Genomic DNA, 20,675 nt, shown 5'->3' on the forward strand with positions numbered 1-20,675 from the left:
TGAAGAAGTCCTGAAACCACGAGTAGGAGCTGGTAATGAGTGGATGGGAGACGCAGATCTCGTGCAGAACGGAAGAGTTGAATTATTAGTTTCTGAAATAAGAGAAGAAATGCATGTTGGTGCAGTTTTGGTGATCGCTTTATATTTTAGCAGAATAGTTTTAGATTGAATTCAGTAAAATTCAGGCACCAAAGTAGCAGAATAGTTTTAGATTGAATTCAGTAAAATTCAGGCACCAAAGTAGTGACTGGAGCAGCAGCAGATCATTTTGTGAGAACAAATCGGTCTAGCTGCTGGATTGGGTTCGGTATGATTTACCGGGTGATGGGAATGCTGGCTGTCAGTATACAGACAGAAGCATCCCGGCAGCGAGTCCCCTCGCGGGCTCGCTATGCTTCGGGCCCTATGGCTTGCTTCGCTCACCACAGGTTCTATTTCCACTCAGTTGGTGGCATGCACCCACCACCCAAGTGGGTATTCTGTGCGGTGGTTAGTCTGTCGCCGGAAACCTGACAGCCGGTGAAATGGCGTCTGTCTCCTGAACGCTGGGATACAGACAGCCGGCATTTTAACTGCAACCTGTTGGATTTATAATAGACTGCAGAGGTGAAAGCCTTTTTAGGGGAAGGCCAGAAAGAAGATTATTCAATAGTGAGTGCATTAATTCGTTTTTGCAATGTCTTGTGTGAGATATGGGCATATTCAGGATATGTTTCATAGACTGATGAAACGGGATTTGCATGCAAATTAAATATGGGGAGCAAGATACAGTTCTCAGTAAGGAATGATATATAGATAAAGGGCTTGAGATATAGTATTCATTTGTGTTCTCAAAACTACTACTGTCCGGTGGAAACGTTATTAACGCTATTTTTGAAAGACTAAGTTTGAGGCGGAGAGCTAATAACTAGGGCTGCTAAAGTGGCAGATGTCCTAGTAACTATATTCTCAAAAGTACAGATTCCCAGGGATCAGATCCAAGTGTGTGTGTGTGTGTGTGTGTGTGTGTGTGTGTGTGTGTGTGTGTGTGTGTGTGTGTGTGTGTGTGTGTCAACATCAGGCAGTGTGAGATGAGAGACTGATGCTGCTCAGCAGCATCAGACTCTCCCCTGCCCACAGCAGCAGGGGCATATCTAACCATTGGCCAGGATGGCACTCGCCAGGGGCGCCACCTGCCAGTGCCACCCGCGGCCAGTCGGTGGAATTCCTTAAGCCGTAGTGTCTGGCAACACCTGCTGTGCCGAGCTGACTGTGCAATGCCTGGGATGGAGGGCGGAGGGTATAGTATGGCTGACCGCCGGTCAGCATACTGAGGGCTGAGGAACACTGAGCAGGCAGGAGCTGGCGCAGGTGTACAGCACCGCAATGCATTACAGGGAAGAAACTGAAAATAAACTACCAGCTCCCAGCAACCCTTGCTGTCGGGAGCTCCCAGTTTTTTTCAGTTTCTTCACGTAGTTTAGTGCAGTGCCGGACACCGGCACCAGCTTCTGCCTGCTGAGCGATCCTCCGCCCTCCGTCCCAGGCAGCTCGGCACAGCAGGTATTGCCAGACACTACGGCTATCTGCTGGGATGTTGTGGGGGTGAGGACTAGGGCTGTGTGGGGAGTCTATGTATGTGTTGGGAGTGGGGGAGACTACTACTATGTGCTAAGGGCGGACTACAGCTATGTGCTGGGATGGAGACTATGGCTATGTGTTTGTTGAGTGGGACTATGGCTATCTATGTTGGCAGGGAATTATTGTTATGTGATGGGACTACTGTATGACTGTGTTGGAAGAGGTGGAGACTACGGCTATGTGCTGGTGGGCCTACGGCTATTGCTTGGGGAGGTGGGGGCTATGGCTATTTACTGGGAGGGGACTATGGCTATGTGCTGGGAGGGGGATGGGGACTAAGACTATATGACTGTGGGGCCATATCTGGCACTGTGGGGGCATGTGTGTATCTGGCACTATTGGGGGCATGTGTGTATCTGGCACTATTGGGGGCATATGTGTATCTGGCACTATTGGGGGCATATGTGTATCTGGCACTATTGGGGGCATATGTGTATCTGGCACTATTGGGGGCATATGTGTATCTGGCACAATTAAGGGCATATGTGTATCTGGCACAATTGGGGGCATATGTGTATCTGGCACTATTGGGGGCATATGTGTATCTGGCACTATTGGGGGCATATGTGTATCTGGCACTGCAGTATTGGGGTCATGTGTGTATCAAGCCCCCATTTTCATTGGTCACGCCCCATGTGGCATGTTGCCACACCCATTTTTTAGGCGAGCGCCACTGGGTACTACGCTGCACTGTACTTCTTTGCACTACTGTTTGATTATACTATCTGGCCTTGGGTGGCACTGCATCCTCAGCCAGGTCAAGCACTGCTGATGTCTCCTCAGTGTTATAAGAATTACTGTGTGGGCATAATGTGTAAAGGGAATTGGTACTGTGTGGGCATGATGTGTATAAGGGTTACTACTGTGTAGCGTAATTTGAATTGGTGGAACTGCTGTATTGTCATGCCCCTTTCCCACAAGTTCACGTCCCTTTTTTGCACTTGCACCCTCCCCATTTCAAATATGGGGGACACCAATCCCTTACTTTGCCAGGGGCGCTCGGACTCCTAGATACACCCCTGCACAGCAGCATGTGCACCTCTAAGAAAATGCAGGTGAAATATCAGTCTTGATCATCCCCGTACTAATGGTCTGTGCGAGCAATTTAACAGGACACTATCGCCTACACACTGCACGATATTTTAAACATTGCGGGCATTTCAGACTGATCGGAACGACACGTCATTTAAAAAGTGCTATGTGTACGGGCAATAACGATAGCGATGCACGCACCAGTGAATTGTTCGTTGTCTCCTCAGATCTTCTCAACGTGCAAAAAGATCTGAGGAGGTGGCGAACGATGCCATGTTACTGAATGCAGCATGCCTCCTCCCTGTGCACTGCTCGTGAGTGCGGGCATCGGCAAGAGTGTGTGCATTTGCAGATGCTGGCACCCCTTTGGGTCCAGTCGCTAGCTATGTGTCGCAGAAGAACACATCGCTTCATGTGTGGGCACCCCAAGACAAATGCTCACTTTCCTGAAAAGACGCTATTGCTATTCTTTTGCAGATAGCATTTAAACACATAGTAATTCATTTGTTTTGGGTATCTAATTTTCCTGTCTACAGGACAGATTACACGCCCAAACAATTGTTACAATTCAATTGTTGTTTGGGCGCACATACATATCATGCCCAAACAGACAGGATTTAGCTGCGTAAAACGGTTAAATCCGTCTAATGTCCTGCTTTGGGCCCAAAGTACAGAGTGTGCACACATTTTTTCTCGCAGCCTCATAATGTGACCTCTGTGGCTGCTGGGCAGCCAAATGGCAGAAGAATTGAATTGCTGCCTTCAGGCGCCATCTAGTGGCGGCCGTGATAAAAACAATTTAATTCCCCTCATATAAGATACAGTATGCCTGTTGCAACAGATGCACATAAAAATCACATGAAATACACTGTACAAACACAAAGCCATACCTAACATGCAAACAGCAAGCACTATGCATTTTCATCTACAAATATCTATTGGATACATATCCAAAAAACCTTTAAAACTAGAGGGCTATCAGACTTTCAGTCCTATTTATTATAGCCATAATGAGTGCACCATTTCCCTCAGAAATCTGGAGAATTAATTCACATTAAAGATAAATGTTAGTAGGTCAGAAAACAGATTATACCACTTACTAATCAGTAAAAAAAATGTTTATGTTATAGTACATCATATAGATGTTACTATGTCTTCTTCCCCTTATGTACTTGCGGAATATTTGGCTACTTTCTCACTGGACCCTATCCTTTTGTGCACATGTGACATCTTAATACTGTACATGAGGATGTGTTCATTCGTAGATTTTCTTTCTGTTCTCATGGATATATACCTGTCAAACATCTACTGTAAGCGCAAGTACTGATAGGCTAATGTACTGTTCTCTTGATTTTGTTATTCAAAACACACCCAATAAATATTACTCAATTTAAGAAAGGTTCACCAACATACACATGGGTTCATGTTTATCTTGGCCTTTAATACAATGCTAGAATACGCTCTTATTTGGGGGTCACTTGTATGTGTCTGCTACATATCTAAAATCACACCAGGCTCAGTGAAGTGCAGGCGAGTTACAGGGGTATATGCAATTTGCGGTCAAATTCCCGAAATTGTCGAAAAACTGGACTTTTTCGCCCCCCCCCCCCCCCCCCACAAAAAAAAAAAAAAAAAAAAAAAAAAATCGACAATGCAATTCAGTACTTTCCGTCAAAAAAACGGACTTTCAAAATTCGACATTTGTCAAATTCGACATTTCTGCAATGGTACAAATGCAGCAATTCGCCAAAAGTATATTCAATTGAAGTTTGGAAATTCGACAACAGTTCTTTTAGACAGTAAAATCGTCATTTTCAATCCGCCACACTTTGGTGGGGAAATCTAATTAAAAAAAATTAAAACATGTTTTTTTTTGGTGTTTTTTTTATTGGTAATAGCATATCTATTTATATTAGAAGGGATTAGGTAATTGGTTTGTCTATTTTGGAGGCACAAGTATTATTTATATATTTTTAAAAATATTTTTTTTTATTTTTTTTTAAATGGAATGGTAAAATCCCGAAAAAAAATGGCGTGGGGTCCCCCCTCTAAAGCATAACCAGCCTCGGGCTCTTCGAGACGGTCCTGGTTCTAAAAATCCGGGGGGGAAAATGACAGGGGATCCCCCGTATTTTTAAAACCAGCACCGGGCTCTGCGCCTGGTGCTGGTGCAAAAAAATACGGGGGACAAAAAGCGTAGGGGTCCCCCGTATTTTTTACACCAGCATCGGGCTCCACTAGCTGGACAGATAATGCCACAGCCGGGGGTCACTTTTATACAGCGCCCTGCGGCCGTGGCATTAAATACCCAACTAGTCACCCCTGGCCGGGGTACCCTGGGGGAGTGGGGACCCCTTCAATCAAGGGGTCCCCCCCAGCCACCCAAGGGCCAGGGGTGAAGCCCGAGGCTGTCCCCCCCATCCAAGGGCTGCGGATGGTGGGCTGATAGCCTTGAGAAATTTGAAAGAATATTGTTCTTTCCAGTAGTACTACAAGTCCCAGCAAGCCTCCCCCGCAAGCTGGTACTTGGAGAACCACAAGTACCAGCATGCGGGAGAAAAACGGGCCCGCTGGTACCTGTAGTTCTACTGGGAAAAAAATACCCAAATAAAAACAGGACACGCACACCGTGATAGTAAAACTTTATTACACACATGTCGACACATACATACTTACCTATGTTGACCCGCCAACTGCCGGCCAGGGGTGACTAGTTGGATATTTAATGCCACGGCCGCAGGGCGCTGTATAAAAGTGACCCCCGGCTGTGGCATTATCTGTCCAGCTAGTGGAGCCCGATGCTGGTGTAAAAAATACGGGGGACCCCTACTCTTTTTGTCCCCCGTATTTTTTGCACCACCACCAGGCGCAGAGCCTGGTGCTGGTTTTAAAAATATGGGGGATCCCCTGTCCGTTTTCCCCCCGGATTTTTAGAACCAGGACCCGCTCGAAGAGCCCGAGGCTGGTTATGCTTTGGAGGGGGGACCCCACGCAATTTTTTTTCGGGTTTTTTCCCGTTTTTAAAAAATTGGATCAAAATCCGTCAAATCGGCCGTTTTTCGACAGCGGGACTGTCGAATCCGTTTTTTATTGAATATGGTAAATTTCGGCACCCACTTGCCGGAATTCGACGGTCGAATTGTGTCGAATTAAAAAACGGGCAAAAAATTGCTGTGATTCGCCGCTAATTGCATATACCCCATAATGTACGAATTGCACTATTTTGGCACAGTGAACTCTTAGGGGGTGATTCAACTGTTAACAGCGCACCCTGGTCTCTCATGACTGGAGATTGGGTGCGATAATTTTTTTTTTTTTTTAATGCGCTGAGCCGGGATTAGCCTCGTAAAACTGCTAAACCAGAAGAAAGTGCTGGGTGAGACGTAGAAAGTGCCATTTGGGTACCCAAGCGGGTCACTTTTTTCTCATTTTTGCTCACCAGCATAGGGGTCTGTGAGCAGAAATGCCAGCGCCAGCAGCTGTTCATGCCCGAACGGAGCAGCAATTTGCTCCATCGGACACCCCTTCACTGACAGTCGCCGGTACAAACATTTAAATTCCCCTATTTAAGTAATTGTGAACACACTTAAATATAAATAAAAAGCTAATTACCTTTGTTTATTTTATGAAGGATGCTTTTCTTTATTACAGCCAGTGTCAACAATTGCGGATGTCCCTCAAAGTATAAAACAGTTCAGAACAGAAATGATGCAGGACTTTTCCGGAAGTTTTAACAAGCAGCAATAATTTTATGTAATATATCCAGGACAATGTACCCCTGAAATATAGACCTTTTACATTTCACCATCAGCTGATGCCCACCTTAGTGTACTGTAGAATGGAGAGCACTGTACACCGAATGAGGGCATTTTAAGACCAACCTAGGACCTGAACAGCACCCAAGCTTTAGCCTTCACTTATTTGTGTCGTAATTCATAACACAACTAATTGCTCTTAAAATATTTTATGTCCACATTGGACCTCTATTGAGTTTACAGATTCATAACAAAATGCAACAAACCAAGTATATCCTAGTCTACGGATCCACAGTAAACTGCAGACTCAAAATATTTTGCATCAACCAGCAGGAACATCTCACATTCATTTGGACTTCCAGTAAGCAAGCTACGCATTTCAAGATTACATGTCAGGGTCATAACTGTACTACAGAGTTTGAAACGGAACTAGGACAGAAGCGGAAAACAGTTCTCTGCCTAAACTACCACCCACACATCACTGTTCTATATCAACCACTGGCAGCGATAGTAGTATATTAGCAGTACATAAGACAGAGCGATTACACCTGACCTTCGGGCCCACTGTCCATGATGTAAGGACATATGCCACGTGAAAACGCTAAATTAAATTTTTATAAAAGGGAAATAAATCTTACAAAATACTTAATCTGCCTTTTTTATTACGTAAAATACACCAGAGTTCTAGATATTGAGTAGAATACTACTCAGTTGTATTCTAGATATTGAGTAGAATACAGATATGTCCTCATACATGGTTGCTGGGGTCAGGCCTAACCTCCCATCTTGGTACGCCAAGTCCTGTGAGACTCTGCTAACATTGGGCGTCTTGTTCTGCCGGAAAATTTAGTTGCAATGCAACCTGGCTAGGAGGCACCAGAAGACTCTGCTGATTAATGTGATATGCAACACTTGTATATCTGTGTGCGACCGAGTCTCTGAATCTGCACACAAAGTGCTTTGTTGCAGCGGACGTGGCTATTTTCCATGCCAAATTCCATTGTGCTTCTTATACAGACTCAGTCACAAACAATATGCAAATGTTGCATGTCAAATTAATCAGCAAAGAAACCTGGTGCGTCCTAGGTGCACAGACCTGTTCACTCACTTGTGGCAGGCATATCCCGCCGTGCGGCATATTGAGACTAGATGTAGGAGGACAGATCTGTAATTAGCATTCTCTGCCAAAGTCCACAAATTGAAAGCTGCACTCATTTAACAGATTAAAAGTCTTGCACGTGTTACAGGCAATCAGATGCCTTCCATATTATTTAGGTAAACTACAAGGTGGTTTTTCTACTGCCGATACAAGCGTAATGTGCTGACTAAATAGATAAATGGGTTTATTTAGCTTAGCAGTGCTGCAATGGAAATCATTTCAAAAGAAGCAATGAAAGCCACTGTTGCAATACATAGCAAGTACAACATTGATAAAACTAGCACAGCGTACGCCACTGTACCTACCTCTATTTTGTCCATCTTGGCATCTCCCCAATACAATTTGCCATCTTGAAGATCCAATGCTAATCCATTAGGCCAGCCCAGGGACGAGTTCACCAGAACAATCCTTTCTGATCCATCCAAGTAAGCAGACTCAATCTTTGGCTTTTCTCCCCAATCTGTCCAGTACATAAAGCTAGGTACAGGGGGGGGGGGGAATAAAATAAATCACATTTCACCTGTAAATCCATTTAAATGTCCATGCTTTTCTTATTGAAGATAAATGTAAGAAACCTAATGTAATACAGAAACATTTATATATCAACTTAGTGATAAAATTAATTATAAAAATGATGCTTGAAAACTTTAGTTACACAAAACAATCACAGGTTTCCAGCTATCCACCCGCTTTCATGTTATTTCACTGAAGTGTATGGGGAACGAACCACCCCTGTCACTCTGGAACCTATATGCAGTGTGGTGGGATACAGAGCAGCCCTAGGGAACACAAGGGAAGGGTGGGGTGGCAAGGAAGGGGGGGGGGGGGGGTAGCAGGAAAAGTGAACAGAGGGGGGAAAAAAAAGGAATAAGGGGGATAGCGGGGAAGTGGATTTGTGTGTGGTTGTTGTATGAGGGTTGTTGTACAGAAAATGTAAATAGTCACCGTAAGACTGTAGATCAGATCAGTTATACCATTTATTGTCGCCCCTCCCGCAATATAATGACCCTACACAAATCCATCCCCTGCTATCCCCCCATTTTCTCTAGAGCTGCACTGTATCCCACCACACAGTATACTGCAAATACTATACATAGTATGCCTTTACTCTTGGATGAGCGCAGCACACTCTTTTTAAATTGACAATGGAACTTGCAGCACGTCTACGGAATTTACGGTCCAGGTTAACACAATAGACGATGATTCCCTAATTAAAGGCCAAAACTAGAGTGCTATAAGCTCAAATGCTTTTCTAACTGGAAGCGCAAGAGTGACACCACCGAAAAGGTTCATCTATTTCTAAACTGATGGCTTTCACATACATTTACTTATAAAATGTCCAGAGAATTCACATCACGTACAGTACTATAACTTACCCTGTCAGGGGGTTCAGTACTATGGCTCTTGGTTCATCCAAGTTTTCAGATATCAAAATTTTCCTGGAGGTTCCGTTAAGCCGAGTGACTTCAATACGGTCAGTTCCAGTGTCAGTCCAGTAAAGATTTCGAGCCACCCAGTCAACTGCAATGCCATCTGGGTGCTGGACCTCGGTGGTGACTAAGGTTTGTGCACCTGACCCATCGAGATAAGCGCGACGAATTGCTCTAACCTCATCATCAGTCCAATAGATATATCCTTCGACTGGGTCATAGTCAATTGCAATAGCATGCTTGATGTCATCAATCTGTAATACAATATCTGTAAAATCTGGCATGTCCAACGAGATTCTTCGTAGATCGGTCCTTCTTGCCAACAGCAAGACATCATCAGCACCTAAAATGACCAAGCAATGTATTTCACTGTCCAAGAAAGCATTATTGCCAATGATGTCTGTAGAACAGGTGAACAAGTGAAAGATATGTTAACAACTGTTGTACAATTTGTATTATTGTGATTTCAAAAAGTAACAAGAAACTAACAAGTGCTGCGGAATGTGTGCGCGCTATATAAGTAACTGGTAATAAATAAATGATATTAACATAAACTAAAATGCAGTGTCCATTTTATGTGAACCTATAAATACAAAATGTTCAGAACTAGAAACATCGAATTTGACGGCAGATAAGAACCACTTGGCCCATCTAGTCTGCCCCTTTTTTTTTATCCTTTAGGTAATCTCAACCCTCTTTGAACCTTAATTATTTGTAAGAATATTCATATGCCTATCCCAAGCATGTTTAAATTGCTCTACAGTCTTAGCCTCTACCACCTCTGATGGGAGGCTATTCCACTTATCCACTACCCTTTCTGTAAAGTAATTTTTCCTTAAAATTTCCCCTAAACCTGCCTCCCTCCAGTTTCAGTGTATGTCCTTGAGTTCTAATACTTCTCTTGCTTTGAAGAATGTTTCCCTCCTGAACTTTGTTAAAACCTTTGGTATATTTGAAAGTTTCTATCATGTCTCCCCTTTCCCTTCTCTCCTCCATACTATACATGTTAAGATCTTTTAGCCTTTCCGGGTAAGTTTTGTGATGTAGGCCATGCACCATTTTAGTTGTCCTTCTTTGCACACTCTCTAATGTATTTATATCCTTCTGGAGATATGGTCTCCAGAACTGGACACAGTATTCCAGATGAGGCCGCACCAATGACCTATACAGTGGCATTATTACTTCTCTTTTCCTGCTACTGATTCCTCTCCCTATGCAACCAAGCATCTGACTTGCCTTTCTCATTGCTTTGTTGCATTGCTTTCCTGCCTTTAAGTCACTTGAAATAGTGACTCCTAAATCCCTTTCCTCCTCAGTAGTTTCCATTATAGTACCCTTGATACTATATTTAGCCTTTGGGTTTTTGAGACCCAAGTGCATGATTTTGCATTTTTTAGCATTAAACTGTAGTTGCCACGTTCTTGACCATTTCTCAAGCCTAGCTAGGTCATCAATCATTTGTTTTACCCCTCTACATACAGGTGACAGAATAACAGTAGTTCCTTGCTTTTCATGCTGTTACAACAATAGCAGGCTTAAGTGGGCATCACACTCACCTACTGGACCTGTAAAGCGGCAGAGTTTAGTGCTGGAGTTAGTGATCGCTTAGTCACATTTAGCAAGGTCTTTTACAGGAGACTAGTAATGTGTATCCATTTACAGTACATTCATGTATATTGGCTATGTCTTATAAAGTTTAAGAAGTCTTGTTGAAAAAAAAAAAAAGGCAATGCCTTCCGCAGAGCACCGCACACTGCAGGAGCAAAGCCTTAAACAGCATCATTATGCACAGGACTGATGGATGCCAGAAAAAGTCTACGACATCAAAAAAAGTTTTGCGCACCTGAGATAGCGACATTTTCTTTCTGAGGATTCAGCATACAAAAACTGTTTCATACATTAAATTATTAAAAATATATTTGTTTTTTAAATGACCTCCAGGCTATGTGTACAAGGTGTATATGAATCCTCACTGCATTCTGTGGTTAGACTTGGGTCCTATCCCCAAGATCTCACTATGGTATACAAATATTCCAAACTACAGAAAAAAAAAAACTTATATCCAAATAAACTTCTGGTCTGAAGCAATTCATATACTGTATGGGAGACTCAACCTGTATAAAATAGATCTTAAACCATTTATAAAGTTCAAAAATATATGAAACATTCTCAAACTTTTGATTCTTAAAGAAAAAATATAAATATATTTTAATCATAAATGGTCAACCAGGTTTGAGAGGGAGGGTGTTTGTGCTTTTGTAATATACAGTATCTTAAAAAAAATTCGAAAGGTCCGTACACATTAGACGATGTCGCTCTATGAGCGACGTCGTCTAATGTTTCCCCTCCCGGGACGGCAGACTGTACACACTGAGCGATATGACCGCTCAGTGACGTCACGCCTCCACCAGCAGGTCGTGGACGACAGTCCAGATCCTGCATGCATGACCTGGCAACAGCGACGATCGTTGCCGACCCGCTGGGCCGCGCATCGGTCGATGCTGGCGGCATACACACTTGCCGATAAAATGAGCGACGTCGCTCAGGGAGGGGGAAAATGAGCGACGTGTGTATGGGCCTATAGTGTTCAATTATTTGCACACCTCTATACTACACAGAAACACACACCTACATGTGCAGAGACACGCGTTTCCAAAGTTTAGCCAAAAGCAGCCTGAGGTGAGAGACCGCGTTGGACAACTGATATGTGCGGAGCCGCATAGTGCAAGGTGGGAGTCGTAGGATTATATTACCACCAGCCACCATGCACACAGGGGTGTCACTCTAAGGGGCATGTTCATGACCCTTTATTTGTCACCATTTGACACTCCCCATACTACAGTGTGGGGATGTACAATTGTGACATTCATCAAACTCCGAAAATGATGGTCAGAGTTTGAAAGAGAAACTGTTTGCCATCCTGAGATGGTGAACAGCTCCCGAATCTCTGCAGCTTGTGTAGCAGAGGGGTAGTGGGAGAGGAGGGGGAGTGGGGGGTGGGGAGCTGGCAATAAGGTTCCTGGGGAGCCGCAGCTACAGCGCGACCTGCAGTACACAATTAAAAAATTCTATCTTTTCCATTTTGATTCCATTTAATAAACCTATTTCAGCTTTTTGCTAAGATACTGCTCTATTTAGCAAGGTATGTCTTAAATGAATCATAATTCAGTGGATTGGCGGTAGTGCGTTCCATTAAAAGTACAGGAATGAGATTGTTTTTTTCTGACCAGTTGGAATATTTAGGACTTTTACCAGGAGGAAAAGACTCTGTACCACTAACAATACACATCTCTAAAGTACACCTTTGCCACCCATGTTAATTACCTTGTCCCGCAAATGTCAGGGCCTCATTCTGAGATGTATGCAGCTGCTGTGCGATAACATGCTAATGTTGCAGGAGACATCTTGTGTCAATAGACGCCTTTTGCCTGCTAGTGTGATCCGCTATTGTGTCGGAAGACGCAGCTTCTGACCACTCCCCCGTTGTCAATCAGGCTGCGCTTAGCGGGTAATGCGTCAGATGAAGATGGACCCAATCTGCACATGCGAAGTTGGGAGCTGTGCATGCGCAGCTCAGTAAACATTGGTTTGTGTACATCTGATAAAGAAGTATACTCAAGAAGCAGTGAAAAGAGTGGAGAAGTTGCCCATGGCACCCAATCAGCTGCTCTGTATAATTTTACAGTATGCAAATTATGCTACTTCAATGCTCATTGGTCACCATAGGCAACTTCTCCAATCCTTTCACTGCTTCATGAACAGACCCCTTCGCCTTAGTCTTAATCTCCTTTCCCACTTAAGTGAAAACCTAAAAGCACTCACGTACATAATATTAACAAAGCAAAGGAAAAGCTCCATAGCAGCCCAATTATTTCAGACTGTTTGTACATACTGCATGCAACCCAGGCCCCGCCCAACAAGATGCCACTATGTTCTTCGGTGTATAAATAGGGTGGTATACTAGGGTAGGTAAGTGACATACAAAAGCGCATTTACACATTTATAGATTGGCAATCTCAATATTTCCTTTATACAAGAGAAAAACACCTTTTGGAGCTAGCCTATTAATTGCTGCAATTTATTAATATAGTGCCACTAGTTTATGGTACTTTAGAACGAATATACTTAACAAATCACAATCAGTAAGTGCCCATTGGGGCTTGCAAAGTCATTTCTCTACCACACATTAGAGAATTCTGTGTTGTTGCTTTTCCCCTCTAGTTCATAAAAAATAACAAAAAAGGAAAATCTGTGCGTGAAGGAGTCAGTGTTAGCTATGGAAAGTGTATCCAGTGCTGGGCAAGAGGAGGAGAATCCGTTCTCGGAGCGGGGACAATTAATAAATACCCTTTCAACCTACAAATTGCTGATCAAAGACAACATTTACTATGACACTTCTGGACAAGAGTAATGGAGTCAATGAAACAACCTAATCTAAGGTCTTTAATTAAAGCAGCTCTAAAATAATGCTTTCAGAATGAGGGAGAGGAGAAGGACATGAAAGAGACATCAATTACACAGTCAGGGACGCAACATTCAAAATTAATTCACAAAAACACTGGGCATCTATGGCTCGCTAGTAAAGCAGTCATTAATCATTACATAGCGCAATACTGTACTTAGAAGGTTAAATAAAACATGTTTTAAAAGAAACATACTTGCTTTGTATGTATAACAATATCAGTTGGACATTTTTGTTCAGTCAACATCCACAAAAAAGTATTCATAGGATAAGGATAGGGGATGCAGTGAAAATGCCGGCTGTCGGGTTCCCCGCGTTCAGGATACAGACGCCGAAATCCTGACCAGTGACAATGCCAGCAGCTGGCATCTCGGTGCACCAGGGCTATTCCCACGACACCCATAAAGCGGGAATAGATCCTGTGGCAAGCACAGCGAGTCCGTAAGAGGTCTCTTAGCGCTCGCCCCGCCGCCGGCATTCTGGCGGGCGAGATGCAGCTGTCGGGATATTGATAGCCGGCATCCCGTACGCAGGGATAATGTATGTAACCTTAAGGATAGATCTGGTTTTGCGCTAATTGGGCTGCAAGAAAACAGGGAAACAGAGTTAGTCCCTGTTTAAATCCAGTATTGAGTTTGTATGTTCTCTCTGTGTTTGTGTAGGGGTCTGCAGAGCAAATTAGGTTCTGACAAAATTAACCCCAGCATGCGTGTGTGCATTTGCACTCACAGGTTAAAGAATTCAAGCTGAGCTCCAATGGGGCAGGGACTTAAGGGGCCCATGCGTCAACTCTGTACCAGGCCAATCCCCTGTTCTTATGCATGGGGGGAGGGGATGGAAATTCTTAATTCACGGATTACAAAAAAAAAAAAAAAATCAGGGTCGGTGAGTTGTGAAATTTAACATGCTGGATTTTGGCGATTCCCTAAAGTATCATAGATGTCCGCTGATCAGGTGATCAATGTCAGGGAATCGTCAAGTTAATATTTGGCCTCCATTATATGAAAGACAAATATCCAATATACAGTGTTGCAAGCGCTATATAAACAACCACCCCCAAACTATGGTAAAACCTCAATCTAGACCATGCAAAACGCACAATGGGAGAAGAACGCTGGTACTTGAACACAGTGGGGTTCTTGCAGAGTTGACTGCAGTCTGTTTGCGGAGCCTATCCTGGATGCTGCCGCCACACAACTGCTCCGGATAAAAGTACGCACAATGACGGGCAATGCAGAGAATGCTTGTCACTGAATAGGTGTAAACTGGGATATAAACGGGGTGGTTCTCACATAAGCACAGTCCCGTGTCACTGAAATTGTAGGTTATGGCGAGTTGTGCAGAAGCCTAGAAACAGCTGTTTTCAGATGTACAGTATGTTTTGCAATATGTTTAGGGCTGGGACACGGATGATTATCAAATCTAGCACACAGACATGGGCGGTCTACTCGTAAGGATGCATACAACTCAAATAACCCCATTTAGTAACATGCATGCGCTGCAGCAGTAACTACAACTCTGCATTGGCCCCACTGAGTAATCCCTGCTAAGAAGCGACATTTTTCACCTCTGCAAAACTATGTCCTTGCAGGAGAGTGGGGGACAGCATCTCTGTGAAGACGGACTAATGGGTCTATTTACCAAGCCTTGAATGGAGATAAAGTACCAGGCTGGGTTAGAAAAATGAGTTAGGAGCAGATTGGCTGGTACTTTCTCTCCATCCAAGGCTTAGTAAATAGACCCCTTAGAGCTAGATGTGGCATGTGCCAGCTGGACTAGGCATAACCAAGCTAACTAGTGCCTGCTTTCTGTAAGTAATAGCAGGCAACTTTTTCATTACAGCAAACAGGGTTGGCTGGTTTAAACCAAATGTTTTGTTTTTTTTATATGCTGTGACTACAGGCACAACACAGTGACTTCTTAAAAAAAGCCTATTGTAAGGGAATCCCTGGTATTATTCCACATTCTTGTTGCTTGTGGTCTTCATCTAAGTGAACTGAACCAATGCAGTAAAACTCACACAACAAAGATATAGGGAGGTGAAGCAGATAAGAGGCGCTAAATCTGCCTAGCATCAAGCTTCTCTCCCAACATTGCCATAGGACAGGGTAAAACCACAGTTAACACTCAGAGTCTTAAAGAGTAAACACCAACACATTAAACAGGCAATACACAGAAAAACACCTCATGGTTTAATCTTTATGTTTACTTCAATGCAAAACCTAATGTAATTCCCAGTACTGAACAACTTCTGACTGCTCAATCATCTTCAGCTAGTGTAGAAAGAATTTTTTCTTCTTTTGGTTTAGTTCATTCGAAGCTTCAAAACAGACTGGGAACTGAAAAGCATCTAAACTAGTGTTTTTATTCAAAATGTTTAATGCCAGTGACATATACAGTGCTAATGCTTAACTACTTCTTTTTTGTGTTTATGCGTTACTCTGAAAAGTACTTTTGCACGTTTTAAATTATATTTAGTCTAAAATTGGTTTTATTGAAAGATTTCAAATAAATCATATCAAAGCCTAATAACTTTGGATTGTTAATGTTAGAAAGCATTAAAACATGGTTGATCAAGGTTTCTAATAGATAGCAATGTTTCACAGTATTATAACAAACAGGAGTACAATATTTTTTTTCATTAAAACGTTAATGCAAAAAAAAAAAAAAAAAACATTTGCTTAAAAAATAAAATAAATAAAACAGTTTAAACCAAAGAAAGTTTACAAAAAAAAAAAAAATTCCTGTTTTTTTTCCAACCGTGCATGCAGCAAAAAATAAAATTGATAAATGAAAATTTGAAGCCCCCGAATCATTGGTTTATTAAGTTCAGTTTTGGGTTATTTTCCAGCTTCCCTCAGATGAACTAGAAACAAATATACACAACTCCAATTGAGATTAATTATTTTTCCAAGTGCTGCCTATTAACCATGTATATTGTTTTAACTGAGACAACGGACACTCCCTGCATTCCTTGTACAAGAGACGCAAACTAAACATTTCTACGGAATCCTATCCCATTATATCCTTATAAGTTTAGGGTAAGTAGTTCAAGTTATAGAAGAAAACAAAATCACTGCTCAAATAATAAGTTGTAATAAGCAGAAATGTGTGATAGGGCAAACTACTGCCTCTTATCAGATAAATAAGGATGAAATCGACAGGCATAACTGATGAATCATTGGGCAGCAGGGGATACAGACCCTTGTTTACACAACACAATGTAGCAGAAATGTCATGGGCGTTACGGTGTGTGGCATAATGTGTCTTGGGCGTTACGGTCTGTGGCACAATGTGTAAGGGGCATTCCTATAACAAGGAAAAATATACGTTATGGTAAGAACTTACCGTTGATAACGTGATTTCTCTTATGTCCACAGGTATCCACAGGATAACATTGGGATATTGTCGAGCGACAGCGAAAATGGCACCAACACTGTCACGAGCTTACTGGCCTCCCAGGATGCATTGGGGCCCTCACCATATAGTCCCGCCCACTGACTCAGTCAGATCAGTTCTTTCCACAGCGATTTTAGGCAGGAACATTAGGTAGAGACCTGTACAGGCGATAAGAACACACATGCACACCCTTACATACAAGAAGGAAGAGGTTTAGTGATTGTCTAGATCCTCAAATCAGATGTGTCAGGGTGGGATCCCTGTGGACATAAGAGAAATCACGTTATCAACGGTAAGTTCTTACCATAACGTATATTTCTCTGGCTGGGTCCACAGGATTATCCACAGGATAACATTGGGATTCCCAAAGCCATTTTAGTGGTGGGGACGCTCCTGATTGCACAGGAGGACCTTTCGCCCGAAGTCTGCGTCATGAGAGGCAAAAGTATCCAAGGCATAATGTCTAATGAATGTGTTTATGGAACACCATGTGGCTGCCCTACATATCTGTTCTGCTGAAGCACCCTCTTGTGCTGCCCAAGAAGGACCTACCTTACGTGTAGAGTGTGCAGAGACATTAGCCGGAATAGGGAGATCTGCATGAGAATAAGCTTCTGATATTACCATTCGGAGCCATCTCGCCAGCGTCTGTTTACTAGCAGGCCATCCTCTTCTATGGAATCCGTAGAGGATGAAGAGAAAATCTGTTTTCCTGATGGCACTAGTACGATCTATGTAGATTCTTAAAGCCCGGACCACGTCCAGCGACGCTTCTACCGCAGATAGTCCCGATATCTGAAAAGCTGGGACTACAATCTCTTCATTCAGGTGAAACTTTGATACCACCTTTGGAAGATAGCTAGATCTCGTTCTGAGAACTGCTCTGTCTGGAGAAAAACTTAGGAAAGGAGACTTACATGATAATGCTCCCAAATCTGACACTCTTCTGGCTGACGCCATTGCCAGTAAAAAAAGAACTTTAACCGTTAACCACTTAAGATCTGCTCTCTCAAGTGGTTCAAACAGAGGACCCTGGAAAAATTTAAGAACTAAATTCAAATCCCAGGGAGCTGCAGGAGGAACAAATGGAGGTTGAATATGTACTACTCCTTGAAAAAAAATGTACGTACATCCTGTAAATCAGCAATCTTTTGCTGAAACCATACAGTTAACGCGGATACTTGAACCCTCAAGGAAGCAACTTTCAACCCTTTATCCAATCCTGCCTGAAGGAAATCCAAAATCCTAGCTACTTTAAAAGATCTCAGATTGACATTTTTTCCAGTACACCAGTGAATATAGGCTTGCCATATTCTATGATACACACGGGCCGAAGAAGGCTTTCTTGCTCTAAGCATAGTTTGGATTACTTGTTTCGAAAATCCTTTAGCCTCTAGGATAGAGGTTTCAACAGCCACGCCGTCAAATATAGGCGATCCAGATGACTGTGACAACAAGGACCCTGCATTAGCAGATCTGGACGTTGAGGGAGCAGCATCGGTGCTTCCATGGACATTCTCAACAGATCTGTGTACCAATGCCTTCTTGGCCAAACTGGAGCTATTAGAATTGCTCCTTTTGCCTGCTTTATCTTTTTCACTACTCTGGGTAACAGAGATATTGGAGGGAACAGATATGCCAGCTGAAACCTCCATTCTACTGACAGTGCGTCTACCAGGACCGCTACGGGGTGCCTTGTTCTCGTTCCATACCTCGGAACTTTGTTGTTTAGACGAGACGCCATAAGGTCTATGTTCGGTAGACCCCATCTGTTCACCAGTGTCTGAAACACTTCTGGGTGTAGTGCCCATTCGGTTTCCTGAATGGTGTGCCGACTGAGAAAATCCGCTTCCCAATTTAGTACACCCGGGACAAATCCTGCTGACAATGCCGGGAGATGGAGTTTCGCCCATTTTAGAATGGGAGTTACTTCCTCCATCAGACTCTTGCTGTGAGTTCCTCCTTGATGATTCAGGTATGCTACTGCTGTCGCATTGTCTGAGCGGATCTGGACTGGTCTTCCTTGTAGATTGTCCTTTGCCTGAACTAGGGCCAAGTAAATGGCTCTTATTTCTAACAGATTTATTGGCAGGCGACTTTCCCTTGCGGTCCATTTTCCTTGGAACCATAGGCTTCCGAGTACCGCCCCCAAGCCCTGCAGGCTGGCATCTGTTGTCAGGACTTGCCACTCTTTTATCCAAAGGGGTCTCCCCTTGTTTAAATGGTCTGTCTGTAGCCACCACGCTAGAGACCTTTTTACATTTATTGGAATCTTTATCATCTGCTTCTTTATCGTCTGATGATTTCCGTTCCATTTGGTCAGAATAATGTGCTGCAATGGTCTGGAGTGGAATTGCGCATATTCTACCATGTCGAAGGTTGATACCATCAGACCCAACAGTCGCATTGCTGCATGGACTGACATTGTCTGGGCTTGCAACGCTTCCTGAGCCATGACCTGCACCTTGACTAATCATTTTCTCTGGTAAGAGAACTTTCTGTAGGTCTGAATTCAATATGGCCCCCAAATGAACCATCCGCTGTGACTGATTCAGGGACGACTTCTCCCAATTCATGAGCCACCCGTGTCTCTGTAAACAAACTATCGTCTGTTGAAGATGGCTCAACAGTAAATCTTGCGACTGTGCTAAGATTAACAGGTCGTCTATGTATGGGAATATTCTTATCCCTTACTTGCGCAGACAAGCTGCCATAACCACCATGATCTTGGTAAACACCCTGGGTGCTGTAGCTAGCCCGAACGGCAGAGCTTGGAACTGGAAATGTTCCTGAAGGATGGCAAACCTGAGGTAACACTGATGTGATAGTGCTATAGGCACATGTAGGTAAGCATCCCGTACATCCAGAGATACCATGTAATCTCCCGGTTCCATAGCTAACATTATGGAGCGTAACATCTCCATGTGGAACTTAGGGATCCATATGTATTTGTTCAACATTTTCAGATTTAGAATTGGTCGATATGACCCATTTGGTTTCTGGATTAGAAATAGATTGGAGTAATACCCCTGTCCCTTTTGTGATGGAGGTACTGGGACAATCACACCTGACTGCAGTAATTTTTGTACTGCTTCTTGCAGGGCATTGGCCTTCGACTCTATACGAGACGGGCTGGTGCAAAAAAAATCTTTGAGGAGGCTGCCTCCTGAATGGGAACCCATACCCCCCTGAGATACTACCTTCTGCACCCAGGCATCTGCTGGTGACTGTTGCCATATGTGTGCAAATTGAAGGAGTCGGCCCCCAACCCTGGAATCCTCCAAGCGGAGGCCCGTCTCTTCAGGCTGAGGGTTTCTGTTCAGGTTTGGAAGCTGGCTTTTTGCTAGCCCACTGCTTCCTACCCCTGGATTTAAACTGGGGTTGTTTAGGCTCCTCTTTTGCTTTCGCTTTGCTTTGCCAACGAAAAGAGCGAAATTTTAAACCCTTGGATTTAGGGTTATAGGTAGCCGGAAATCTGACCTTTTTCGATTCAGCCTCTGATTCTAGGATATCCGATATAGGTTTTCCAAATAATATATTACCCACAAAAGGCAATGCTTCCAATTCTTTCTTGGATTCCGCATCTGCCTTCTAGGTACGTAGCCAAATTGCTCGACTAGCGACTACTGTCAAGGCTGAAGCTTTAGAAGCAACTGTACCTACATCAATTGCTGCTTCTTCCACATACTGGGCAGATTGTCTTAAACGGCAAAAATGATCCTCTTGCTCCCTAGTAGGAGAAGGGATGCTATTCTCTAGTTCCTCTATCCATTCGCCCATTGCCTTTGCTACCCAGGCCGAAGCCATAGCAGGTCTTA

At 43.3% G+C, this 20,675-nt stretch overlaps 1 protein-coding gene across 2 annotated transcripts in view; it reads right to left on the reverse strand.

Moving 5' to 3' along the window:
* Positions 1–20,675, reverse strand: part of LRP5 (LDL receptor related protein 5) — a 317,788-nt gene that overhangs the window by 176,717 nt on the left and 120,396 nt on the right. For both annotated transcript variants that reach the window (XM_063945049.1, XM_063945050.1), the window contains exons 6-7: positions 8,943–9,339; positions 7,872–8,043 (exon numbers count right to left, since the gene is read on the reverse strand). In XM_063945049.1, the coding sequence (XP_063801119.1) occupies positions 7,872–8,043; positions 8,943–9,339 (569 nt within the window). The remainder of the gene's footprint in view (positions 1–7,871; positions 8,044–8,942; positions 9,340–20,675) is intronic.

This window comes from Pseudophryne corroboree, chromosome 11 (assembly GCF_028390025.1).
Source record: "Pseudophryne corroboree isolate aPseCor3 chromosome 11, aPseCor3.hap2, whole genome shotgun sequence".
NCBI lineage: Eukaryota > Metazoa > Chordata > Amphibia > Anura > Myobatrachidae > Pseudophryne > Pseudophryne corroboree.